Source organism: Mycotypha africana (genome assembly GCF_025528875.1).
Source record: "Mycotypha africana strain NRRL 2978 chromosome Unknown BDF20scaffold_7, whole genome shotgun sequence".
Lineage (NCBI taxonomy): Eukaryota > Fungi > Mucoromycota > Mucoromycetes > Mucorales > Mycotyphaceae > Mycotypha > Mycotypha africana.
This window is the reverse complement of record NW_026515731.1, coordinates 1051023-1076434: the sequence shown is the minus strand read 5'-3', so window position 1 is coordinate 1076434 and position 25412 is coordinate 1051023. Positions and strand designations below refer to the sequence as shown.

The 25412-nt window shown below is 39.3% G+C and overlaps 8 protein-coding genes across 8 annotated transcripts; 4 read left to right on the top strand and 4 right to left on the bottom strand.

The window, feature by feature from the left end:
- Positions 1–144: 144 nt before the first annotated feature.
- On the bottom strand, positions 145–2309 carry BDF20DRAFT_878627 (P-loop containing nucleoside triphosphate hydrolase protein). Its single transcript, XM_053081507.1, has 7 exons — positions 2273–2309; positions 2100–2162; positions 1928–2008; positions 1653–1860; positions 1415–1517; positions 1038–1321; positions 145–944 (listed from the first exon to the last, which is right to left on the bottom strand). Exons 1-7 carry the CDS (start codon positions 2277–2279, stop codon positions 278–280), a joined length of 1413 nt encoding a protein of 470 aa, XP_052934907.1. The 5' UTR covers positions 2280–2309; the 3' UTR covers positions 145–277.
- Positions 2310–4959: 2650 nt separating this feature from the next.
- On the top strand, positions 4960–8829 carry BDF20DRAFT_605994 (uncharacterized protein). The gene is made up of 5 exons (XM_053075861.1): positions 4960–5355; positions 5427–5800; positions 5892–6980; positions 7057–8116; positions 8203–8829. The coding sequence occupies exons 1-5, from the start codon at positions 5229–5231 to the stop codon at positions 8766–8768; spliced, it is 3216 nt and encodes a 1071-aa protein (XP_052934906.1). The 5' UTR covers positions 4960–5228; the 3' UTR covers positions 8769–8829.
- Positions 8830–8902: 73 nt separating this feature from the next.
- Positions 8903–9436, bottom strand: BDF20DRAFT_836829 (uncharacterized protein; the record flags this gene model as incomplete). The annotated part of the gene is made up of 1 exon (XM_053078989.1): positions 8903–9436. The coding sequence occupies one exon, from the start codon at positions 9434–9436 to the stop codon at positions 8903–8905; it is 534 nt and encodes a 177-aa protein (XP_052934905.1).
- Positions 9437–9623: 187 nt separating this feature from the next.
- On the top strand, positions 9624–10151 carry BDF20DRAFT_605963 (uncharacterized protein). Its single transcript, XM_053075860.1, has one exon. The coding sequence runs from the start codon at positions 9671–9673 to the stop codon at positions 9983–9985; it is 315 nt and encodes a 104-aa protein (XP_052934904.1). The 5' UTR covers positions 9624–9670; the 3' UTR covers positions 9986–10151.
- Positions 10152–10318: 167 nt separating this feature from the next.
- BDF20DRAFT_836828 (uncharacterized protein) lies at positions 10319–14975 on the bottom strand (the record flags this gene model as incomplete). The annotated part of the gene is made up of 5 exons (XM_053078988.1): positions 10319–10357; positions 10424–12801; positions 12939–13598; positions 13703–14534; positions 14613–14975. 5 exons carry the CDS (start codon positions 14973–14975, stop codon positions 10319–10321), a joined length of 4272 nt encoding a protein of 1423 aa, XP_052934903.1.
- A 1158-nt stretch (positions 14976–16133) lies between these two features.
- On the bottom strand, positions 16134–20602 carry BDF20DRAFT_605911 (uncharacterized protein). The gene is made up of 8 exons (XM_053075859.1): positions 20170–20602; positions 20043–20081; positions 19869–19974; positions 18845–19777; positions 18430–18772; positions 17865–18356; positions 16765–17787; positions 16134–16693 (listed from the first exon to the last, which is right to left on the bottom strand). Exons 1-8 carry the CDS (start codon positions 20421–20423, stop codon positions 16437–16439), a joined length of 3447 nt encoding a protein of 1148 aa, XP_052934902.1. The 5' UTR covers positions 20424–20602; the 3' UTR covers positions 16134–16436.
- Positions 20603–21322: 720 nt separating this feature from the next.
- BDF20DRAFT_822878 (Chs5p-Arf1p-binding proteins-domain-containing protein) lies at positions 21323–24307 on the top strand (the record flags this gene model as incomplete). Its single annotated transcript, XM_053077749.1, has 11 exons — positions 21323–21404; positions 21498–21571; positions 21656–21742; positions 21830–21891; positions 21972–22064; positions 22148–22610; positions 22728–22815; positions 22921–22949; positions 23039–23191; positions 23303–24061; positions 24140–24307. The coding sequence occupies 11 exons, from the start codon at positions 21323–21325 to the stop codon at positions 24305–24307; spliced, it is 2058 nt and encodes a 685-aa protein (XP_052934901.1).
- A 140-nt stretch (positions 24308–24447) lies between these two features.
- BDF20DRAFT_878576 (uncharacterized protein) lies at positions 24448–25403 on the top strand. The gene has a single exon (XM_053081506.1). It carries the CDS (start codon positions 24797–24799, stop codon positions 25094–25096), a length of 300 nt encoding a protein of 99 aa, XP_052934900.1. The 5' UTR covers positions 24448–24796; the 3' UTR covers positions 25097–25403.
- The last annotated feature ends 9 nt before the right edge of the window (positions 25404–25412 follow it).

Here is a 25412-nt window from a genome sequence, read left to right as displayed (position 1 = left end):
AAAAACGCTGCATAAATTGTTTAAATCAGGATCCCATGACTGCTGCTCTCCCATTGATAAGATTTAATCCTTCCTCAACCGTATGTGGTAAAATGAAAGATAATTCTACACGTGAACTCACAAATCAAAAATTCCAATTATACACAAATCTCATTATAAATGGTTGTTCCTAAGCAACTCATATACAGTATTCTTCAGATGGTATCTTCAATTTGAAACATCAGACTGTATTCAATGAGAAATATTGCTTTTATTCAAAATAGCAAAAAGGGTTTTTTTAAATGAGAGCCTTCAATTGCTTCTCCACCTTCTCCCAATCATCAGTTGGAACATTAATGATTTCTCGTTGGAAATGATCCTCTATTTCGCGCATCTGCTCCCAGTCGCGCTTATTATCAATTAAAATGATACTGACACCGGTACGACCGAAACGACCAGTACGACCAATTCTATGCAAGTAAGCCTCAAAATCAACTTGTCCACGTTGATCCAAGGGTAAATCGTAGTTGATAACTAAAGACACCTGTGAAATATCGATACCACGCGCAAGCACGTTAGTGGTAATGAGGACCTTGAATACACCGCGACGGAATTCATCCATGACACGATCACGTTCAGAGGGATCCATACCGCCATGAAGAGAACCCACAGAGTGTCCTTGAGCTTTCATGCGTCTAGCAATTTCATCAGCGTTCTCTCGTCGCTTACAGAAAATGATACTTTGACTGACAGTCAGTAAATCGTAAATGTTGCAAAGAGTTTCATATTTGTGTTCTTGACTATCACAATCCATGTAAAGTTGCTTGATGGCGTCGACACTCAGATCTTCACGTCTCAAAGAAATTTCATTCGCATTGGGTGCGAATTTTTCGGCAAAGATACGAACGTGCTCAGGGAATGTAGCTGAGAAAAGTACGACTTGCAGTGGAGTAGATTTAATCATGCTATATACAGAACATAATGTATTATTAATAAAGACGGGAGAGAAGAAAGTCATTCCCTAGTTGCAAACGGTGTGGTGAGTCAACCATTCTTACTTTTTAACACGGATACTTTGATCACCCAATCCATCTTGATCCAACATATTATCGGCTTCGTCCAAGACAAAAATTTTGATTTGTCCAACAGGCAATTGTCTCTTTCTAATGGCATCCATGACGGTACCTGGTGTACCGACAATAATTTGAGCTTGAACTGGTTCACCTCTTCTTAAACTATCTTTAACGACTAATTTCTTTGTGATATTGGTAAATTTACTCATTGCCTCTACAACATCCATAATTTGACGGGCTAATTCACGAGATGGGGCTAAGCAAATAGCCTACAAAAACAGTAATTAAATAATTAACGCTTCATGCAAGGAAGGAAAAAAAAAAAGGAGATACCTCACATACGGTCAGCGAGGCCAAATTACCTGAGGAACGTTCATGCCTTCATTCACTCGTGTCAGCATGGTAAGAACAAAAGCAGCGGTTTTACCAGTACCACTTTGAGATTGACCGATCATATTTTTAGGACTAATCATATCGAGCAAGAATTGTTAGTACGAGGAAACAATTCGTTCAGGTGCGTGTCGCTCTCTCTCTGTCACTTCGGAAGTTCTTCGCAGTGATAGACCAGAGATTTTTTTACTTTTTGTGGCAATAACTTACGGATTACTGATCAATAGAGGAAGAGCACGTTCTTGAATCTTGGAGGGTTTCGAGAATTTCATAGAGTATAAACCCTTCAACAGCTCAGGGCTCAAACCGAGTTGTTCAAAAGATTTAACTGAGTAGAGTGGTGAATTAGGATCAGCTTGTTGATCGGCTAATTTGACTTGAACAGTGTGTGTGCTTTTAATCAAATTTGAATCATCGCCTAACAGTTTAGAAAGAAGATGTTTTTAAGCATTATTCCATAAGTGTTTTGTACATGTCTTTCTCACCTTCAGAAGTTGGCTTTGGTGTTGAGTTATTGGATTGAGGTGGTGGGCCTCCAGCGGGTGCTGGTGGTGGAACACTAGAGGCTGTTGATCGTATAGATTATGGAGATCATATTGAAATTAGCTATAAGAGATAATTGGAAATAAATTTTCACAATATCTTGTATATATTTACGTTGTGAGGGCGGATTGCTTGTAGCGAGATCTCCAAGTTTCAAAGTAACGGTTTCGAGAGGATCTGTGGTAAATAAAAGCATCCAATTTTATTTTAAAAAAGATTAGCTGCCGTTTTTTTATTGTAATATATTGTCGTTGTGAATGTGTTGAGAAAGTAAGCCGATGACATACCAGCCATGTTTATTGCCTACAATTGTAAAGAGAGAGAGGCAGAGAAATAGGATGAACAAAGCTTCTAAAAATTAAAAAACGATTTCACGTCGGCGATTTCAATTATCGACAGTGACGTTTGCTCTTTGCTGAGGGGGTTATTTTCTACTCCTTTTGATTCAACATAAAAACCCAAAGCCTTTATCATCTCTATCCCACGGGAGGAATATTGTTAAGAAGCCTACATCCAATTTCGTGTGGACTCCACTTCCAGATTTGTAGTTATGGACACAAGATTAATCGTAGTGAAAAGATCAGGAAATATCACCAAATTAGGCTTCTATTCTTTCGTCTATGTTGGTAAAGGTGTATATCTCAAAAAGCCCATTTCCTACCTCAAACTTGACATGGAAAGTGTAACTCTTAATACACTATACACTCAATTTGCATTACGGAAGTGCCTTGGTAACACAGATCAATCTACACTGTTCGTGATGCGAAGAGAAAACAGGTGGTCATGTATGCAGCAAAGCCCTCAGTTCACAATTTTCTTCATCATACTGTCAAAAAAAAAGACAGCAATAATTTTTCAGTTGATGACAGAAAAATACTTCCAACGATAAAGTACAGTAGCAGGAAGGATTGATAAGTAAGCAAATTCTGAGATTGAAATGTGGGCCTTTAGCCCTATATTGTAAAAAGCAATTAAGGCCTCTCAGGATTGATCAGTTTATTGATATCTTGTAACAGTAAAAGTTCGATTCAATACCTTATAGTATATGCTATTTCCTTTCATATTCTATTTATGCTAGCCTACCAGAATTTATATGAGATTTGGGTCAATAGATAATTACTTTATTTATTTATAGTCAATGCACTGCGGTACGATCATTGTGGCGAGCACCTTATATTACACGGCATTGTACTTACTTTAACAATTTAGCGTCATACTGTCATTCAGAGAGGTTCAGTATGGAAGTTACCTATGGGTGAGTATTTTCAAGCTATCGATTGCATGCAGCCAATGTACTACAGCAATGTTTGTATAGATTTTTGGGCATATACCAACATTTAAACGATTCAAATAGTGAGGTCCAATCAGGCAAGTTTTCTAACTAATATCAGCAATTAGATGCTAACTTAGTGATATTTTTGAGGCTACGTCATTTTGAATAAATGATACTTACATCATTACTACTAGTATGAAAAACTATTGTAAGTTTCTTCATCTCTCATAGCTAGTATTCATTGTCACCATTATCATAAATGACATATTAAAGCAGCATGCTTCAACTTTATTTTATTCTAGCTCCAACTATCTGAAAAATACATGTTATTGTAATATATGATATTATGAAGCAGAAATTACTGACCGTACTCACATAACCGCGAACGGCTGCATCTGATGGGCACAGCGATAACTGGCCTGGAGTATTCGTATTTCAAGCTCGAGGATCTATCCTCCGATGCATTCGCCATTCTTCGCTACCAACAACACCAAGACGCCGGCACCAAGGCCGTTTTGTTGCTAGCGGCGGAAAATGGCGCGAATGGTGTCATGCCGGCGTATATGGAGGATTACGTGGATCAGGTTCAGACGCAGACACATCACAGTTCCAGAGGCGTTCAACAGCCTGCAGGTAAAGGTTCATGGCTCGGCAATTTTGGTTTGTACACATGTAAGAACAGTAAAGAAAATACTCTATTCGTTTCCTCTGAACGAAACAGCTCCTTAGTATGACTCACCGTAATAAGCCGTGAATACAGAAGCGTGGCTACTCGTCTCTTCTCCATTTACAGTGAAGTCCGCCTATAAGCTCTCGATTAAGGTGTTATTAGTTATTTGCTTGCGTATGTAAGTACAAGAGATCCCGTCTTCCTGGATCGATCGATAATAACGACGAATGATTTGTTGAATGCTCGTTAAAGCTGAATTCGTTGATATTGCGGGTATCTTCGCTCGTGACAATACATCGTCTATTCAGTCGGGTTGCTCTTCAAGCCGCATATTTATACGGAGAAACCGATACTATCGGTTTGAATCATGTGGCTAAATCGAAGAGCTACGTATCCTTAATCCTTAACTGCTACGACGAGGGAAGTGAAGGCTTTGATATGCAGACCGAAAAGTATGGGATCAGAGTGAGTTAGTATGTAGAAACAGAAAGTCAAGCGAACCGCATTTAGACTATTGTAAATTAGATGTGCTTCGTCTTTATGAGAGCAACATTGAAAGTTGTCACCATATTACACACGTATGAACTAGTATAGTTACTTGCCTCTTGGACCTTCAATATGTTCCGATAAAAGAAAGTTGAGCCTATTTTCTTCAAATTATTCTGCAATAACAATATTCTAATTGGGTTTTTTGCTCTTTTCCATGTACTATTAACTAATTTCAGCAACGTATAAGAAATTGTTTGGACCTGAATATACATCGGAAAGAGTCCTGAACACAATTACTCAAATTCTTTTAGTTGATTACTGAAAAACTTTCCAACTGGACAACAACTACTGTCATTGAACAATATCTAACAATCTGTAACAATTAGAATATAACGACTTTCCGTGAAAAATCAAATTATATATGTTGCACGAGTCATTCAGGGGAGAAATTTATGCACACCAGGAAAGGAAGAAAAAAAAAAAAAGACCCAGACTGCTACAAGCACTATTACTTTTTGGATGATGCACTGTATCTCCCGAAGCGTATTAATGGTGTATAACTACAATAGAATGCATTATAGAATATTGTATTTTGAAATGGAGACAGTAGGCCTTGTATAATAGCAGGGTAAAAATATAGGAAAGGAATTCTTAGTCTGAATAATTTACATGTAAGAACAGTGCCTCCATTTTGGGAAGGGGAAATTCAAACCAAGAATAATTTAACATCAGACGTTTCACCTATAACTACTCCTCTTCTTTTCCTCCCGCATTATAGATAACAATAACAGGTCTAGAAAGTTACGAGAGGATGAATGCCGAGCAACAAAGGCCTAATTATGGTCAACAACCTCAGATGAGACCCTATCCTACTCAACAGCAACGAATAGGTGGAAACACACCGAACATTCGACCTGTTCAAGTAGTGAATGGTGCAGGTAAAGTTTAATTTTTGACATCTGCTTATTTTGACCATTTGATTAATTTCATTGCTGAACGCGACGAACAGCTCCCGTGCGTCCTATTATGCAAAATCAACCTATTCGTCCAATGGGCCCTCCAGTAGCTCGTCCACCAGTGAGATCGAATTTAAATGCCCCTATAGGAACTACAATGTCATTACCACAAACTACACCTAGCGGAAAGCCGCCATTAAGACCTGGCTTCCCACCAGTTAATGCTCCTATGAGACCTGCTAATCAGGCTATGTCACCCAACATTAGGCCAGTTGGCTTTGCTTCACCATCTCCAGGTTTACAACAAGCTAATTTGGTGTCTTCTATGCAAAACATGCACATTCAACAGCCAGCATCTCACCAACAACAACACCAACGGCCAGAAATCTCATCACCAGCAATGCCCGCAGCTTCGCCTTTACAAACGGTAAGTTATATCAATTTAAGTTAGAAAGGCGGCAATCGGTGTGCTCGTACAATCTTGAAGAAAATTTATCTCATTGTTTAATTGTATATAGCAACAACCATTATCGCCTCAACCGCCTCAACCACAGCTTCACCATTCAAGTAAGCCAAGACGTGTATATGTAAACCCTGAAATCGGTAATTATCAACAGCCAACATTACAATCTCAACAACCGCAACCACAGCAACCACAGGGCCCATGGCCAAATAGCCTTCAAAATCATCAACAACCCTTCAATCAACCTCAGCAACAATTCTCACCAGCGGCAGCACCTATAACCCCTTCTCCTACCTCCACTGGTAAATCCACTCCTCGTCACCATCATTCTGCAGCCGCCGGTATTGGTTATACCAACGCTCCTTATGCACATACCGGTCAACAATTACCTCCCGAACTTCGTCCTCCTACTCAACCACGCCCTCGTATTGATCCTGATCAAATGCCTGCTCCGGTTCAAGTGCGTGAACAAGATCAGGAACTTTTCGCCAACAAATTTTTCGGCACGCTAGAAAGAAGTGAACGTGTACCATTTGCCACTACTGATTTTATTGGTTTAGATCAAGGCAATAGCAATCCACGCTTCATGCGTTCCACATTGGATCGTATACCCGCAACCAAAGAGCTAGCTGACCGTTCCAAATTACCTATGGGATTGATTGTACAACCGCTTGCCAAACAACGCTCAGATGAAGTGGCTATTCAGGTAGTAAATCATGGAGAAGAGGGACCTGTGCGTTGCAGTCGTTGTCGTGCCTATATCAACCCTTGCTGTGTCTTTACACATGGCGGTTCTAAATTTGAATGTAATATTTGTTTCCATTCGAATGAAGTGCCCAGTTGGTATTTTGCCAATGTAGATATGTCAGGTAGAAGAGTGGATGCGAATGAGAGACCCGAGCTGCGTTACGGATCTGTGGAGTTCGAGGTTACCAAGGATTATTTTGCAGAAAATAGACTGCCTGCTCCATTAAGTTACGTTTTTGCGATTGATGTATCGGTACAAGCAATTCAAAGTGGAATGCTCCCTTCAGTATGTGAGGGCCTGAAAAATGCCATTTATGATACGGAAGGCAATCCTAAATTGAAAAACCGCATTGGTATTATTACATATAACAGAGATGTTCATTTTTACAACCTTGCTGTGAGTTAGAATTCTATCTTAATGTTATAAGAAAATACGACGATTTTCAACTGACTTGTTTTCTTTATTATGATAGCCTGATTTGAGTACTGCACAGATGCTAGTTGTATCCGATATCAACGATATGTTTTTGCCCCTTCAACACGGCTTTTTAGCAGATCTATCTGAGTCCAAGCACGTCATTTTAGAATTATTGAACAATCTGCCTCACATGTTTAAAGATACCACTCGACCTGAATCTGTATATACATCTGCTATCCGTGGTGGTTTGGAAGCCTTGAAAAACACAGGCGGTCAACTTTTTGTCTTCCAAACCTGTCTTCCTAATTTTGGTGGTGATATGTTGAAATCTCGTGACGATAAAGCTTTATACGGTACTGATAAGGAAAAGACTCTTCTCATTTCTCAGAATGACAAGTATAAGGAACTCGCCGACGTTTGTGTCAAGTCAGGCGTCTGTGTTAATACATGGGGTTTCCCTCATCAATACATGGACGTGGCTACGCTGGATGTACTGTGTCGTTTGACAGGCGGTGATTTCCGTTATTTCCCCAATTTCACCCTTGCTGACAAATACCGCATCATTCACCAACTCAATCACGATTTGCATCGCGAAACAGGTTTTGATGGTATTTTACGTATCCGTTGTTCTGACGGATTACAAGTCATGGATCATTATGGTAATTGTCATATGAGTGTTTATACCGAATGCGATTTGGCTGGCGTGGATGAAGATAAAGCAATTGCTGCGGTCTTGAAGCATGATGGTAAACTGGATGCGAACCGTGGCGTATCATTCCAATGTGCCCTTTTGTATACGACTAGAGAAGGACAGCGTCGTGTCCGTGTTCATAATTTGCATTTATCTGCTACATCTCAGATTGCAGATGTTTTCAGATATGGTGATGTGGATACGACCATCAGTGTGATGCTGAGAAAGACGATATTTGAATTGCATCACAAGAATAGAAAAGATTTACATCGATCACTGACAGACGCATGTGTAGATATTTTAACAGCCTACAGAATTAATTGCGCAGCGGCGACATCACCGGGACAGCTTATTTTACCAGAAGCATTTAAATTATTACCTGTTTATGTGCATGGTGCCATTCGATCTTCTGTATTGAGAGGAGGTAAGACAGGAAACAAGTATAAGACTATGTTGTTAATGTTTCCTTAAACAGAATCACTTACCTAATTGGTATTATTAATGTTTCAGTGGGACCAGATATGAACATTGATGCCAGAGCAGCTGGTATGAGTATGTTCAATACATTAAGTGTGGCAGAGCTGGTATGGACGCTATACCCTCGTTTATATCCTCTTACCGGACTCAGTTTAACAGAAAATACAGCTGATCTTCGAGGAGAAAGGAAGCTGCCCAATATGATCCGCTGTTCGTATGATAGGTTAGACAGCAAGGGTTGTTATTTACTAGACACCGGTTCAGAATTGTATTTGTGGATGGGTAAATCAGTATCCAGTGAGTTTATTGAGAACTTGTTTAATGTGAAGACGTTGGACGAGATAGATCCCAATATGATCACTTTACCAGCACATTCTACTATCTTGTCAGAAGAAGTACACGGTATCATGACGCAAATACAAGCTTCCCGCTCAAAATACTTGGCCTTACGTGTAGTTCGACAAGAGAAGGATGCTTCCGAATTCCTATTCGCTACATGGATGTCAGAAGACAGAAATGCTGAAGTACAGACTTATGTTGATTACATGTGTGTACTACACCGTAAAATTCAAGAAGAAATGAAAAAGCATAATAATTAAAGTTTAAGCTCTTCCATATTTCATACATTTCTTTCATTTATTCATTTCATCATAAAAGCCAAATCATTTTGTACTCAATAAAGCAACATATGGCTATGTACTGTATTTACAGAGGTATTCGCTAAATGATCATTTCACTGCTTTTGGTGCTGTTGCTGTTGATTTTTGCCAAGAATTTCTGCCGCTGCAGAGGTAAAGCTTACAGGCTTATTTCTGTATTGTTGAAATGCATGCTGGGCAGCATAACAGTTTTTATCGTAAGTTGTAGTATTTGCCAATTGGGCTTTACGGACGAACTCTGGTGTTTCCATTATAGAGTTAAAGCCAAAAAGGGTATCTTGATTAACAGCAGTTACAGCAGGCGCATCTCCCCAGCCATCTTCCTCTTCGTTATTCCCTTCCGATTGTTTTTGAATATCCCATTTATTGTCGTTATCAACTTGAGTACTATTAACATTGGTTGAGTTATTGGGAAAATGATTTCGCTGTTGCTGTTGTTGTTGTAATGATCCTAGATTATTATTGTTCAAGGAATTTGTAGCAAATATAGATGGCATAGTTGAAGTGGGTGTAATATGTGTGGTATCTAACTGTTGAGTCAATTTTTCCTCACTTGTTGAAATGGAGAAACTACTCAATCGGCTTGTGAAGTCGGCATCGTCATCCATATTGTACTTATAATTATATCACAAACGTGGTAAAAAAGATTTACAATTGGTCAAATTGTCATCGATCAAGAAAGGTTGGAGAATTTGAATTAAGATCAAAAAGAAAAGGTGATATTTTCAACGCATGAAAGACAGTGTTCGGGGATTTTTAAGGCACAAGCAACAGCTGAATTGAATTGCGCAAAAGCGTATTGCTTCTTCTACCACCTATAATAATCCCAATCGTTACCCAACATGAGGCTTAAGATCTTGGTGGCGCTTTTCTTATTCTTTATTGTATTGGGAGTATTAGGATTTACACCAATTCAATTATACAACGTAAATGACAAGATTCTTCATTTTGTCATGTTTTTCATCTTAGCTACCTTTTTATACTTCTTATGGAACCTTTCAATAAAACGGAATATTTTATTGGCGACTGGTGTATTCCTTATATTAGCTATTGGGAGTGAGTTTTTACAAGGCTTACTACCGGTAAAGAATAGCCGTAAAAACGATATAGGACAGGAAAGAGAAGAATTTAGAACTTACACATATAACCTATACTAGTATCGCACTTTTGACGCACAGGATATAATGGCTAATCTACTAGGAGGAGCAGCGGGTATCGGAATTTCTTCGTTGACAGAGTTTCTGATTCAACGGAGAAGAGAGAATAAAAGAAGGTTTGGCGGTAGACGAGAAGCTGAATATCAAAGTGCGCTAATGGACGACTTCAGTGATATAGAAGAAGACGAAAACGATAGTGATATAGAGGCATTTGGAAGGGGCAATACAATCAAAATGAGCACAACTCAAACATGATATATATTAATAGCTTTATTATTCAATGTTAGCAGGAAGAAACTAGTATATACTTTTTGTTTTTGTTTTTGATTTGCTTTAAAACACAATATGAGCAGCAACAATGCGTTGTAATTCCTGCAAAAAAAGAGAATCATCAGTAATACGAACGCAAGTGTAAGATGACAGCATTCAAACACTTACCTCATCATCAAGTGATACGTGTTGCTTTTGTTGGGATTGTGGTTGTTGTGAATTAGTTTCCATGCCCATCTGTTGCGGTTGTTGTTGTGACAATGGTGTGGTTGGAGCTTCGGACTTGGAAGCCAAAATTCGTTTCGCCAAGGCATCAGGAGATTCTTTTTGCTGTACGCTACCGTTACTATTCGTATTACTTGTCTTATTTGTAGCACTAATATCCGTTTCCTCATGCTGTTGTTGTAATAAAGAAGGGGTTAAAGGAGGAGAAATAGGTGTATTTGTTTCCTGTTGTTGCTCATCTTGCCGTTGCTGCTGTTGTTGTAACTGCTGTTGTAACTGCTGTTGATGTGCTTCAGAAGGTGCAGAAGCGAGTAATAATGATTTAGCAGCACTTGCTTTATCTCTAACAGTACATTTCTGCTCTGGTTGTTGTTGTTGCTGTTGTTGCTGATGGACAGAGAAGGAGCTTGGAGGTCTATTGCAAGGGTGAAAATCGTATCCGTTATCCTCTTCCCAATTACTCTGCTCTTTCGAAGTCAAGAAGTCAACACCATGAGCTACCAGTAAATATAACTCATCATATTCATTTGCATTCGAAGAGCCACGTTTACTTCTTGCAGTGACAGCAGCAGTTGTGTCAGTAGCCACAGTAGATGCAAGGGATTGAGAGGAAGAATCCAGGGCTGCAGCACCAGGACTATTTGTAGTAATAGAAGTAGTGGATATTATAGTCGAAGCGGACTGATTATTGTTATTTCTAAGGGGATTTTTAGCAGGAGTTACAGGTGGTAAGGCCTTTGTCACAATGGAAGAGTTGACTGCAGTATTAGATGAGCTTATGACTGAGGGCGATTTGCTAGGTGGAATAGGCGCTTGACTTTCTTCTACGTTACTATCCAATACCTGTTGCTGTTGGCTACTCGCCCAAATGGTATAATCCGAATTAGCGGTATTATCTTTGACTACAAGTGCATTATTCGTAGTTATACTGGAATCGTTAGTCGGTAAGGGCGTAAATGGTTCATTACTTGTAGCAGAATTCGTCTCATTGCTCGTTCCGACGATTTCGTCCATGTCATCATCATCATTTTCCACGCCTTCCAAACTTTTACTTCTTGCTTGAGCAATTTCTTCTGAGGTTACCGAGGATGTGGTAGTAGTTGCAGAGCTCATAGAAGATACAGTAGACAATCTGTTTCCATTCGCTGAGTTAACTGCTACAGCTGCTGCAATAGCTGCCGCCGAATGATCAGTGTGAGTACTGTTACTACTATTACTAATAGCGTTGGCGGCAATCTCACTAGGTCTACGAGACATGATATGAGAAGCAGCAGGCATTGTGCTTAATGTTGTGAGGTGACTAAAACTTGCTTGACGTGTTTTATTATCATGGGGTATATTAATAGTGGGCGGTAAGGGTGAAGAAGGTGCGGATACAAATGCCATATCCGAGGGAGGGGACAAAGAAGACGCAGAGTGCAGTTGTTGCTGTTGACGAGCAGTTGTCATCAACGTTGGAAGATGTTGATGATTACTGTTTGTCTTATTGGAAGAGGAGCCCCAGCCTACAAATCTTTTTAATTGTTGCTTAAAACTCTCCTTTTTTTTATTTTCATTATCATTGCTGATGTGTCGCATAAGGGTCGATGAATTGCTTACAGAAGCTATGATATCCAAGTCTGATGGTGAAGTAGGTGGGTGATGATAATAGTTAGCTGTGTCTTCAATTGAAGAAGTTATGGTGATGGATGAAGATTGCGCAGAAGAAGTTCTTCGAGTAAAACCAAAAGTAGAATTTTTTGTTGTTGTTGTTGTTGTTCCTGCTGGTTGAGAAGAAGGAGAAAAAGATGTGAAAGAAGAAGAGGAAGAAGAAGACGGCTGTTGTTGATGCTGCAGTAGCTGATTTACTAGAGATGATTTGCGTTCCTGAGTAACCATTAAATGATTTACTGCTGCTTGTGCTGCAGAAGATGTCGAAGAAGAACCGGATGGCCTCCTGTTATTATTAGCTGTACTATTTTCCTCCGTTTGCAATAAAAGTGAACGTGCTGAAGAAGAAGCTGCTTCTTGCAACAAAATATCACTCATTGCACTAGGACGGCGTTCGCCCATTCGAGGAGTTGCATCCATTAAAATATCAAGGATGCTTGGTCTTCGACTGCCTTCTTCTGCCATCATTGAAGTCGTAGAACCATTGCTTTTTGATGAATTTTTTTGTTTTTGTTGCTGCTGATGATGAAGTTGCTGGTAATAAACAGAACCAGCTTTGCGCAAGACAAATAGTAAATCACTAGTTATTGGACCTGTCTGGTTAGGGGATGAATAGGATTTTTGCCGATGAAGCACATTTGACATAAGCTCATAAGGGTTTAGGTTGATCTCTATTTTTGTAAGTTATATTTAGTAAATATACTATATATAACAAAAATAAAACCAAAAAACAACCAACACTCTCCTGATATACGCACACAACCACCTCCTTACCGCTCCCACCTCCCTCAAATATTCTTTTCTTTACCTTGTCCTCCGCCAGTATTACTCCGTACTGACATTCTATATTTTGCAAGTTGCCTTGAAGCTTTTAAATGTTCTTTCGTATCAGGATAATAATCTTCTGCTTCGGCATCAGGAACATGAAACTTCTCCAAAGCAAGGTTGATCACCACTCCTATAGGATACTCTTCACGCACAGATATAATTTTGTCTATACGATCAATTTCAGATCTTGTTGACGATGACACGCTATTACTTTGTTGCTGCTTTTGTTGTTTTCTCGTACTACTGCTGTTGTTCTTCTTCTTCTTTTTCTTTTTATCAGAATTGTACATGGAAGTGATCATTGGATTTTGTATATAGGCTGCAGCTTCTTCTGACATGGTGTAAGTAGACGTGACAGTATTATCATCTGGGTAGAGAGATACTTTGATATAGAGCAGGCCTTCTCGTTCGTGGGCACGTTTAATTCGACGATGTAGATAGAAGCGGATGACAGAGTCTTCATCAAATGAAGTCTGCTCATAATTGCTAAAACTGCTTGATCTTGGCCGTCCTTTATTGCGTGATTGAACAGAAGATAAGGATTGCTGAGATATGCGACGAATATGAGTAGTGGAAGGCATTGGTGTCGTTAAAGAATCGGTTAATGTTTTGAAGATGGATAAAGGTTTATCTTGAGCGGCTAGAATATATTCGTCTAACGAAAATTTACGTTTAAAAGCGATTTTCCGGCATAGACGCAATAATTGTCATAGCTCTTTTGTTTTTGTTTATCTTTTATATTACCTCCATCCATGCCTTGTACAGCTATGTAGAATTCAATGGTTGTGTCTTCTGTATCTTCCTCATTCATTACACCAAATTTATTAGCTGCAATCTCCAGTAATTCTTCAGCAGTGGTTGACATGGCAATTGTAAACGTATGAAACAAAGGCCCCTGGCCAATATTACCCGCAAATACTCTTAAATCCATCCTTTTGTTTTCGTCGTCTGCTGTTGCTGCAGATAAAGAGGAAGCGGAAGTTGACTTTCTTATGGGTTGCTGCTGCTGTTGATGATGATCATAAGCATTCTCAGTAGAGGACTCCCACTGTCCATGATGAGCATCATTTGGTAATGAAGACGTTTGTTGATAGTACTGTTGTGGTTGTAGTCCGTCTGAGACGACAACCTCTTCCTCTTCTTCTACAGTATCCATCATCATCTCATGATAATCATATTGCTGGTAGTGTTGCTGTTGATATGGGCTGTTGTTGTTGTAGGATGCATTAGTAGTACGTTGTTGTTGCTGTAGATATATTTCCTCTTCCATTGTTGACGTAGAATCATCTCTATTCTCTTGTTGCTGACTTTGATGCACTGCATCTATTTCTTCCTCGTCTTTGTTATAATGATTGTCGTCATATACCTCTTCATCCTCATCTTCTGCATCTTCGTCAATTTCGGATTCCACTTCGTAAGTAAATATTTTCGATTCATCACTTACAGTGACTCTACGTGTCATAGTTGAAGGATTATGAGAAACAGGAGTGACATGTGCAGCCGTATCATGAATTGAGGGTGATGTAATTTCAACATTTCGATGTTTATTTAATCGAGCCAACCGTTCATAAGGTGTCTATGATGAACCGTCCAATGAAAAGAGTGAGCCAAGGGTTCTATACAGAAACTATGGCGACACTGTGGATGAGCTTACCTCGATATTTTCGGCAGGAATATAACCTACTTCTCGTGTTTTCAAAACTTCTACTAACCACCAATATATATTGGTATCTTCCATTAAAATCAAAGCATCTCCTTTGACAACAGATGCTTGTCCGTCTACAGTAGCTACAAAAGTATGTAGAGCATAGACGAGATCAAAATTGATATTTTCATCAGGGATACTAGGCGAAGAAGACATGGATGAGGCGTCTTCTATCAATAAATCGTCATCTTCACTATCTTCGTCTTCTGCTGTTGCCATGAAGCCATCATCCTGCGGATAATTATCGCTATGATTGCTGTTGACGCTTTCTTCTTCGTTAATTTCTTTTAGTTTCTCTGAATAATAAGCCATAATAGTAAAGCTTCAAAAGATGTGAGTGTATGTCAACACAATATAAAAAATTAAAGTAGGGGGAGCGCTATTATATGATATCCAGGGGAGAGAGGACAGATAAATATAGATTTGAAGAGTACTTTTTCTTTAATTTTTTTTTTTTTTTCTTGTTATGTATAAGATGAAGTGGTGGGCTATGTAGGAAAAAGTGAATAATTTAAGTAAATGTCGGAACGTATCCAAAATAACAAAAGAAAGAGGAAAGAGAGCAGAATGCAAGAGAAAGGAAGAAACACAAACAAAGATTGGAAGCTTTACAGTAAGAAATAAAAAAAAAAAAAAAAAACCCAATAAGGGCCATTCATATGTTTATATCTCCCTTCAGTAATTTCAACATTAAGGGGCCATATATGTACGCAAAAAAAGAAGAACAACAAGAAGAATACGCGTATTAAAGGGAAAGGGGAAACATCGATATAAAACAGTTGCACATCATTACCCAAAAATTAGAAAAATTGCTCTTGCTTTTCATTTTGAAAAATTCAAGGAGAAGCTGAAGCAAGGCGCGCGGGGGACAGGGAACAACGTTTTCAACAGTTTTTATGTACACTTTACAGTGCTTCCAAACAATCAATATCACAGCCAATCAAAAATCAAGCTTCGTAATTTTCAGGATGATCAAGCACATTGAACACATTAGGCGCGCATTTTAGTAAATACGATTTTGCTGCTCGTACACACTTTAAAATGTTATCCGTATTTGTCATGTATCATTGTCAAGTATAACAGTGAAAACTCGTACGAAAAATCGGCAGACATCATCTACACTGGACCTTTTCAGCCTTTGAGAAATTGTGCAGAAACGCACGTTTGAATTCAAAAGGACTGGTTGAACGGACGGCATTCTCCAGCATAGACTTTCTTTAGGAATACCTCAAAATCGTCTTATAAGTGTATTTTTACAACCATTGAAAGCTTATGTTTGAGCCGTGTATTGGCATTGCAATCTACCACCAATTAAGACGGATGTCGGTTGATTAACAACATTTGTTTGAGTGGGAACAGGTTAGGTCAATAGCCTCGATACAAAGATAGTCGTGTGCATTCGGTGTATTATTTAGAACTCACGGGAAGTGTGAGATACTTTTGTCGAGCACAAATAATCAGGACCAAAAGACTCGCGTTACAAATGTAAATGTTCCCAAGTGAAATGTGCCATTTGGATTTGACATTACCCTTTGACGTTCATTTGAGTTTGTGGCAAACAATGCCTGTTAAAAGCACTGTGTAAACATGAAACTCCTTATTTTTGATTCCAGATTAATAAACCATGCATGTATGCGTATGTGTAATCAGGGTATATTGTAAAAAAGTACACTATCATAGGATAATACAACATAATATAGTATAGTATAACATAACATATCGTATCGTATCGTTGGACATTTTGATACAGAGATAGTCCTAGTACCTATTTTATTATTTTGGAGATGCAGCAGTACCAGCGTTTGGTATATTTGAAGTGGCTCCATAGCTTCTACTTAGCAGCCTCGACAGCCTTCTTTCAGGGTGATGATAGTATGTTCGAGTATTATCCTGTTCTTCTTCATGACCTTCATCCGAAATAGGATAACCCAAACTTTTTCTCTTACTATTCACCTTGGTATTATCATGTACGGTATTGGGTTTAACGGATTGTTGACTTAACAGAGGCTGGTTTTCGTTCGAATCTAACGCTGTAGATAATAGTAGGATAAGGTAAACATTGAATGAGCAAGTATATGCATTTGACTCAAATACTACTTACCCTCTCTTTGATGTTGTTGCTGCTGCAGTTGTTGTTGAGCTAATTGCCGCCTTTTATAGAAAGGAGGAGAAGCCGCTGAACCTGAAGAGGACGAAGTAAAAGAGGCAGCAGAAGAGCCGTGACTACGACTCATGTCTCTTCCATTTATATCCAAATGATGCTGATGATGCTTATGGTAACCTGCTTTCACAGGTAACCAGAGCTGAGGCAAAACACCTAAAAGGGCAGGATGCCCATATTGCTTCATGCCGGTATTTAGAATACCGGTCAAAATAGTCATGGGAGGTTCTCTAAAGTCTGTATGTCGTCTAGGCTCGGCTACATAATCATCCTCATCTAAAACCGTACGTCGTCGTCGTTGTCGTTGCTGTTGTTGTTGTTGTTGCTGTTGTTGTTGTTGTTCATTTTCAATCACTGTAGTGCAATCGGCTATGACTCGATCTGTTGCAGATGCAGTTGGCTTTGTACTTTCTTCTTGTTCTTCTACATTTGCTTCTTTAATGTCAAGAATGGATTGTCGCAGCTGTTCTTTCTTTGCATTTATTAATGGATGAAGATTACCATTAGCAGCGTCGTCATATACAACAGTCGAAGGACTACTACTTCTTCCATCTTTTACTGCTTCTTCTCTTTCCTCTTCCTCTTCCTCCTCCTCCTCCTCCTCGTCATCGTCCTCCTTCAGATGTTCTCTTTCTTGCGGTGGTGGTGGTGGTGGTGATGATGGGTCTTGCAAAATGGCTTGATTCAAAGAGGGTTGTGACGCGACAGTGGTCATAGGACCTAATTTTTCCGATAACAATTTGAGAGGTAGAAATTGGGTGCTTCTTTGATAAGCTTTATCCATCATGAACTTGTAGGCCACCGTTAGTACGATAAGCGGGACGCACAGAGCGGACAAAGGATAAGATTTGTTCAAGATGAACAAACCAGCGGATGTTAATTCAAAGATCAATAAAGCAATGATGATACGCGAAAATACCAATGGCCACATTCTGCCTGCCACTTCGTAAGAATGAAAATAAACTAAATGTATGGAAGGGACTGTTCATTGAATACAAGCTTCTTGGTTGATCTTACACAGGATGATGGAGCCCACTTACCGTACAGTAATTGGTATTTACAAACCAAATAAGACATGGCGAAATAGATCACCCCAAAGACAAGGATCAAAGGGGAGATGGTCGAGTAGACAAGAATAACGACAAACATAAAGACAGGCACAGGATATCCCCAACCAAAATTATACAAACGAGGTGCAAACACTTCTGCATAATCTCGAGGCGTTTTGCACAGGAACCAACGATAAAATTGCTGGACAATAATAGGACCTATTTGTAGTAACTGAATAGGACATAACATGATGCCTTGCAGCACTGTATAATTGATGTAAAATGGCGCGACTTCAGGGAGTTTGGAGGCGAAAATGTTGGCGATTTTTGTGGGATCTTCAAAGATATCCTTTTGCGATTTGAACAATGTGCTTGCCACAGTGATGAAGAATAATACGTTGGCAAAGAGAAAAAAAAACTGCTTGGCAAAGCATGATTCTTCAGCTTCACTTCTCGTTGTGAAGCCTTCAATGACACTCAAACCTATTCCGCGCATAGAAATTGTTTTAATGATGGTGTACAGTTGAGAAAAAAACAAACAAAGTCAGTACTTTACTGTTGAATACCATGGGCAGAATAGAAAAAAAGATCACAACACCCAACGTTGGAATAAAACCAGCGACAATTTGCTTCAAAATCTTGTTTTTCTCTGCCAAATCCAGCAACCAGGGAAAGTAGGCTTTCAATGATTTTTGCGAAGTGAGGGCTGACAAAAAGCTACAAGGAATAGACCAAGAAAAGACAAGGAAGAGTAAAATAAACAGAACCAGTGCTCTGCGAATCACTCTCTCTCTTCCGTGCATCGATATATTTTCCCACAAGACGTCTCTGGGCTCGGGAGCCAATTGTGCACGTAAACGAAAGGGTGTGGAATCAATGAGAACCTGAGAAGCAATATACTAGCAAGAACAGGAAAAACAGGTTTAACGTAGATCTCTACAGACAATTGTAGATAGTGTCTGTCTACTTACGGCACTCATGGTTTCTTCAAAAGTAACAAAGCCTACGCTTGTGGGTGTATAATAGCCCCTCTTACGACCATCAAGGACGATGGTATCGGCTCGTTTGAACCTTTGTGTATAATAATCAATCGCATCGATCTTGGGTCCACTGCAGAGATATCCTTGTCGAATCATCGGCCGTTGTCGAGACTGTTGATGGGTCGGTAACAGGTGTTGTGAAGAAGCTGACGAAGAGGAATGCATTGAAGCTGTATCGTGTAATAGCATGGCTTGATGCGGATTGTCTTCTGTAGCGGATAGAAAATCGTCTGGATCGTAATGGGGATCGTCACAAGGATTGCCCAAATAGTTTGTATAAGCCGTCTCTAACGATCGTAAATACTGTGCTCTCTCTTTAATGTATTCCAATAAACGACCGACATGACGAATGGTATGAACCGATTCCACGACGCCAATGCCCAACTTTTCGAAATATTCAGCTAGTTTTCGATCGTGTCGCAATGGAGGTGGAATACCTGTGACGAGCAGTGTCCGGGCAGAGACTGTCTTTGCTTTCCTTAACAGGAATTCGCGTCGAATGCGCACATAATCTCGATAATTCAAAAAGGTAAAGTAGAAGGTAGCAAATACGAACAGGTAGGTGAAGAACAAGTAGACCCACAAAAACGAATTGGAATAGGACAGGTAACTACTATTGCTGCTGTTATCATTAGTCGTCGTAGAGAGGCTGGCAAAAAAGTGTTCGTGTTGGAGTGCGAACTGACGAAGGACTCCTAGCTGTTGTTGTGTACCGTTGCTTGACGGTGGTGGCAGAGAAGGGGTTTCAGGATAAGTTCCGTTGGCAATATCACCGCCCATCTTACTGATAGGATATAATACAACGGTACCAAAAAAACCACAAAAACTAAACAGCTTGACACTCATCAATAAAAATTGCAACATCTAATCGTTTATACTGCACAGATGAGTAAAGTTGCATCAAGGATCAATAAAGCTTTGTGAAAGGGGGGGGGGAGGGGTTTATCTACTTTACCACAACCGCGTCAAGTCCTACTTTTTCCATCACTACCGAATTGGGTGTTTTCAGAAGGGGTATAATCCAACCAAAGAAGGATGTAGGTAATCGGTTGGGTGCATGTCTATTTGAAATGAAAAAGGCAGAGGTTAAGAGCTTTGGATGTTTCGCTTTGGTTGTGGGAGACCTTACTTTCTCATCCTTAACCGAGGCGAGTAAATAGCACTCCATCTGTCAAATATCAAATGATGCTCAGTTATCTGTCTTAAGGGCAAAAATTATAAAACGAACAGGCTCTGATTTGCTTTGCTTTTTTTACCTCACACGCAAGAAACAGAAGAGAAGAAAACATAACAATCCTACACTTGTACATAAAATAAGCTGTGTTTGAAAACCTGTTGGTGATTTTGAGGTTTGTGCTGGTGAACCAGGTAAAGGTTCCTCCTCTTCGCATAGGAATTTAAAGATCCAAAAGCATGGAAAAGGGGCATTGCTTTGGAGAGTCAATCTGTTGTTGTTGTTGTTGTTGCTGTTGTTGTTGTTGCTGCTGCTAGAAAACCCTAGCTCTTCCATAGCAAACACGTTGATGCTCTTGTTATGTTCAAACGATAGGTCGTTGCGTATTAGAAAAAGTATCGCAGCTCCTTTTTAGCCGTTTTTCGTTGTTTTATTCAAGAGGAAGAAAAAGGAGAGAGAATGCTGCGTATATCTTTCATGTCGTTTTTTTATTTTATTTTTTTTTTTTTTTGTTTTTATGCGTTTGCGTTACTTGTCTGAGATTCAAAGAGCGAAACAAGAATGGTGTAACGATTTAAACGGAAGTTACGTCGTTTTGGAAAAACTTTATGTTGTTTGTGTTTTTTAATCATTGATCTGAAAACTGCTTTTATGTTAGTGATCGGTTTTTTGTTACTCTAGTATAGACAACCAGTGAATAAGTTAAACTAAATAGGGACAAGTTGACTACGTGACTGTGATGACATGATGAGGTATAGTTACTGAAGTATTCGATTTGCACGTGAAAAGCCCGATGAACAAGAAAAGTAACAAACAACACGGCTGGTTTAGCATAGAACAAGTCTTGTCAGAGAATGGATCGAGTCATGCACTTGTGTAAGAAATAGGGATAACCATTCTATGTGGTTTTGCTTGAAGCACAAAAGATACATGTTGCAATCCGTCTATGCGCTCTTGTGTTTATTTAAACTGATTTCATCTATTCAAATAGCTCATCATTGCTTTTTCACAAGGATCTCAAGCTTTTACTGAACAATTTGGGTTGTTGATAGCTCATTGTCAGTAATAACTCGTCACTTGTGGAGGATCTAGAATGTTACTCTTTGAAGATGGTACGACACCGAACGTCCATTTTTCCATTCAAGCTGAGAAAGAAGTCTAAATGAATTAAAGCATTTTGTATTTTCTTCTAGTTTTTTCTTTTACTTGATCAAATATCAAAACAAAAGAAGGGAATGGCCGACACTTTGAAAGACATTCCAGAGTTTTTTGAGACTGAGCTTGGCGAATCCATCATTGCCCGTACCAATGCATTAGGTAACGGGATCTTACTTTTTTTTCTATTCGAATGAATTCGTTGCTATTTTTACCCCGCTGAATAAAACAGAAACCCTAACGATTTTGTCTCAGGCACATTTCGTGAATTGGGCCCGCCGGATCTCTGTCACATTATAAAAGCCAATGCCAAACCTGGAGTGAAAGAAGTACTGTAAAAAGAGCAAAAGAATCAGTTTGTTTTGTGGATGGGAAGAGGGAAGGAAGCATTAGAAGAGCTAACAGGATTATAGATTGGCAGTTATCATTATATCTCCGGCGTGGATGCTTCTTCGTCGGCGTCCTTAGCTGTCTATTTAAACTCGCTGACCTATTCCATGGTAAGATGATACGTTCTTTCTGCTATTGCTTGTCAGAATAATCAACAAAGAGGGACATAAGCTGAAGGAGATACGCTTCTCTTTTAGGATGAAACACAAAAATGGTTTACAAAATCAAATGCTTGGCGCATTCGATCCGGCATCTATTGGTAAGCAGAAACTTGTCTATCTTTAGAGAAAGAGAGAGAGAGAGCGAGAGAAAGATGATTCAACTGATGACTATCCATAGCTGCTTCAATGCATTTGCTAAAGTGGATGTTCGAGTGGAAGTAAAGATTCCGGGAGGTGTGGAAAGTTACTATGTCGACGTGCGTGGAGAGAGGTATTTACACCCTTTCTATGACCCCCTTTTAAAACGAAAAACAAGAAAAAGAGAAAGCATCTCTAAGGACTATTTTAAGCTAGACACGAAGCTACGAGTGACATATGGCAGGAAACCTATGTGTCAGCTATTCTAAGAGCTATTCTCTATTCTGACGATACTTACTATCGGTTGGCAGGCTATCGAAAAGTAGATCCCATCAACACTCTCGCAGCAGAGGAAAAGTTTTTGGAAGCAGTGGAAGCCTTATTCTGGAACGGATGGCGACTAGGCAGTCGACCCGAAATTCAGGTGGCTACAGCTGTCCACAATCATTTAACAGACGGTGTGATGAAGTATTTTAGTGATAGCTCTCGATTCTCTCCAGCGATTGACATGTTTCAGAGATTATATACGCAGGATCCTGAAGTAGGAGCGTTGCTTGCCAGAGCTTATCTTGGGCAACATGAGGAAATCAAAGCAGTCAGGGTGTTGCATGATGGATTGAAGCAGTGTCCCATGAGCTATCCATTGCTACATGCACAAATTGACTTTTTGAGGGACAAGGTAAAAGAAAGAGCAAAGGGGTGCGTCCATTGTACATAAAGAGGGAGTCAAGGGTAGTGCTAGAGGGAAACTCACATAGATTGGCTTTTTATTATTTTTGTAACACGGTATGATTAGGGCAAATACGATATAGCATTGACATTGGCAAAATACGCAGTCAACACAACGCCATCTGAATATCTGACCTGGGCTAAATTGACCGAAGGTACGTACATGAAGGCATTTTTGATAAGCAAGAAACAAAAAGCAAACCTGCGGGATTACCAGCATAACTCATGATGGGGTTTTGAATAAAAAAAAAAATCAATAGTTTATATTGATTTGAAGGATTATAAAAATGTGAGTGTAGAATATGGGTTGAGTCTATGTGGGAAATAGGGATGGGTCTTTTTTTACTCATTAGAAATCAACTACAATGATCCATATAGGCTTTATTAACTTTGAACTCTTGCCCAATGTTCACCTACAATGAAAGGGATATGCATCGTATGCCTGCACCCATGAAAACTCATCTGCCTATAAAGCCTGATATCATCCATTCTGGTATACTAGATGAAGACATGTCTCCAGCAGAATCCGAAGTAAGTTCCTTCCGCCCCCCCCCCGCCCTCCCCCTTTACCCCCATGTTTCATTCCCCAAATTATACAGATGATTTGAGGAATGAACCGAATCCCCATGCTTCTTGTATTAGGTGAACTCTACACTTTCGCGACTTCCAGCACCAGCACTACACGGCACATTTGTGAAAGCTTATTCCTTATTGACACGACTCGCAGAGGCCCTCCCTTGGGATGAGCTACTTCGATATCGATCCGAAGTATTTGTGATGGAAGAGGAATATCGTAAACACAAAGCTGCGAAAGACAGTACGAAAGAGGAGCTTGACGAAAAGGTAAAACATAGGACCCTTTCCAGTCGGGAAAAAGAGGCGAGCGAGAGCACCATGTCTTCTCTTGCGGATGCTCATGTCGAACGTCCTGAACAAGCGGCTGAAGAGGCAAGCCAGGATAAAGGTTCAGAGCATCATCATCAACAACAACAACAACAACAACAACAACAAGAACAACAACAAGAACAGTCATCTGAAGTGACGATTATATTTGGCAACAAACGATTATGCGAACGTTGGCTAGATAATTTGTTCATGGTACTCTATGAAGATTTGAGAGTGTATACGTATTGGAGAGCAGAGGTAGCCCATAGTCAAGCGCAGAAGCGGACGTATCGTAAGACAGGCGCGGAATTTGAGCATTTGGGCGATTTAGCATCACGATTATGGCATGAGAAAGAAGCCAAAGAGGCCTATGAAGCATGTTTAGATTGGAAATTCTCCGCTAAAGCATGGATGAAGTTACTTCAAATCTATGCCAAGGAAGGAAACACTCAGAAATCACTCTTAGCAGCTGTGAAACTTACCGTGTATCATGAAAGGTGGTATCACGAAATTGTGGTAAGCACTCGTGAGTGAACGTCATCCAACGACTGAGGAGAGATGTTTCATTCTTTTTAACTTGTTGTTGTTTGATAGTATCCTACAGAGATTGCTCGTAACTTGAATATGCTCATTGAAAAAGCTGGATTATCAAAAATGCAGAATATCTTGATGTCCATGAATCTTCCAAAGCCTGTTCAAAAGTTGATGAGACGTTATTTTGAATACGGTGAATTGTTCAAAGTAGAGGGTTATGAGCTCTAACAAGTTATCCGTAGTGTCTTTTTTTTTTTCACTCTTGTAAATGATATAGCGGGGGACATTCTCATCTTGGGTCATCTGTATGAACGAATCATGACTTCACTAAACCTTTGGACTCTATAATACTTGGGTTTTTTATTTGGTTTTTTTTTTTTTTTTTTTTTTTAATAGAATGAGGAAGCATTCTCTGCTCCTCACCACACAACACCCTCTCCCTTATAGATGATCAATGATGAATGCATTGACCTATAAAACGTTTGCTAAACAGTGAGTTCAATGAGTGCCAAGTTTGTTGAAAAGTATTTTGACTTTTGATGAATAGAGTTGTTTGCTCATCAGTCTGAAAAAACTTTTGTTTGAGTTTTTGATTGGACAAGAAAGTACTGCTTGCCTATCTCTCCACGTTTAAAGTGTAAAGAAGCATTATCTACGCTTTTCTTTTTTTTTTCTCTCTTTCATTATCAAAAAAAAAAAAAGTCAAAGATCGAAACTATGGATCCTGGAAAGAAAGTGCTCGATAATCTAGATAAAGTGCCCAATTTGGTAGACCAAGAACCTAGCATCGTGACACCGCCTCATACAGCTTCTAACGATGTATCTTGGGAGGAATATGCAAAGACGTTGAATGATAAGCGTAACGATGCGATAGAACACACACGAAAAAGTTATGCGATACCAGACGATCATTCTCCTCTCAAACCAGAACACGGTCCCATGGATGATTTTACAATTAGTAACTGGGATGCGAATACAGGATATCAAGATACGAAGCACAAAGAGAAAACCGACTAAATAATGAGTATGATAGTGCATGAGTGAATGAGTGAATGACGTGTTTAACAAATAAACAAAATCAGTACGGTTATCTTACCTTATGCGTATAACAAGTACAACGCTTTAATCCATCAATTCTGATTGGTTCATTTAAAAAAAGCGTAGGACAACTCGTTAGTGAGGGGTGACGTATTACAGAAAGGACAAACTTTTATTGGAAAATTTTTTTTTTATTTCATTCTCGCTCAAAAAAAAAAGGTTTATTGAGAGAAAAGAAAGCCTGATTTTTCTATTTTTCTTCTTTTTTACTTTTTTGTTGTTTACTACCGAAAAA

Coding starts and splice junctions, on each gene's coding strand:
- BDF20DRAFT_605911 (XM_053075859.1), bottom strand. CDS start 20,423: ATGGAAGAGCTAGGGTTTTCTAGCAGCAGCAACAACAACAACAGCAAC. Junction 17,788..17,864: donor TAAATACCAATTACTGTACG/GTAAGTGGGCTC, acceptor CCATACATTTAG/TTTATTTTCATTCTTACGAA. Junction 16,694..16,764: donor GCAACAACATCAAAGAGAGG/GTAAGTAGTATT, acceptor TATTATCTACAG/CGTTAGATTCGAACGAAAAC.
- BDF20DRAFT_605963 (XM_053075860.1), top strand. CDS start 9,671: ATGAGGCTTAAGATCTTGGTGGCGCTTTTCTTATTCTTTATTGTATTG.
- BDF20DRAFT_878576 (XM_053081506.1), top strand. CDS start 24,797: ATGGATCCTGGAAAGAAAGTGCTCGATAATCTAGATAAAGTGCCCAAT.
- BDF20DRAFT_605994 (XM_053075861.1), top strand. CDS start 5,229: ATGAATGCCGAGCAACAAAGGCCTAATTATGGTCAACAACCTCAGATG. Junction 5,356..5,426: donor TCAAGTAGTGAATGGTGCAG/GTAAAGTTTAAT, acceptor CGCGACGAACAG/CTCCCGTGCGTCCTATTATG. Junction 5,801..5,891: donor CAGCTTCGCCTTTACAAACG/GTAAGTTATATC, acceptor AATTGTATATAG/CAACAACCATTATCGCCTCA.
- BDF20DRAFT_878627 (XM_053081507.1), bottom strand. Junction 1,322..1,414: donor AAGGCATGAACGTTCCTCAG/GTAATTTGGCCT, acceptor CTGTTTTTGTAG/GCTATTTGCTTAGCCCCATC. Junction 945..1,037: donor CAAAGTATCCGTGTTAAAAA/GTAAGAATGGTT, acceptor TTCTGTATATAG/CATGATTAAATCTACTCCAC.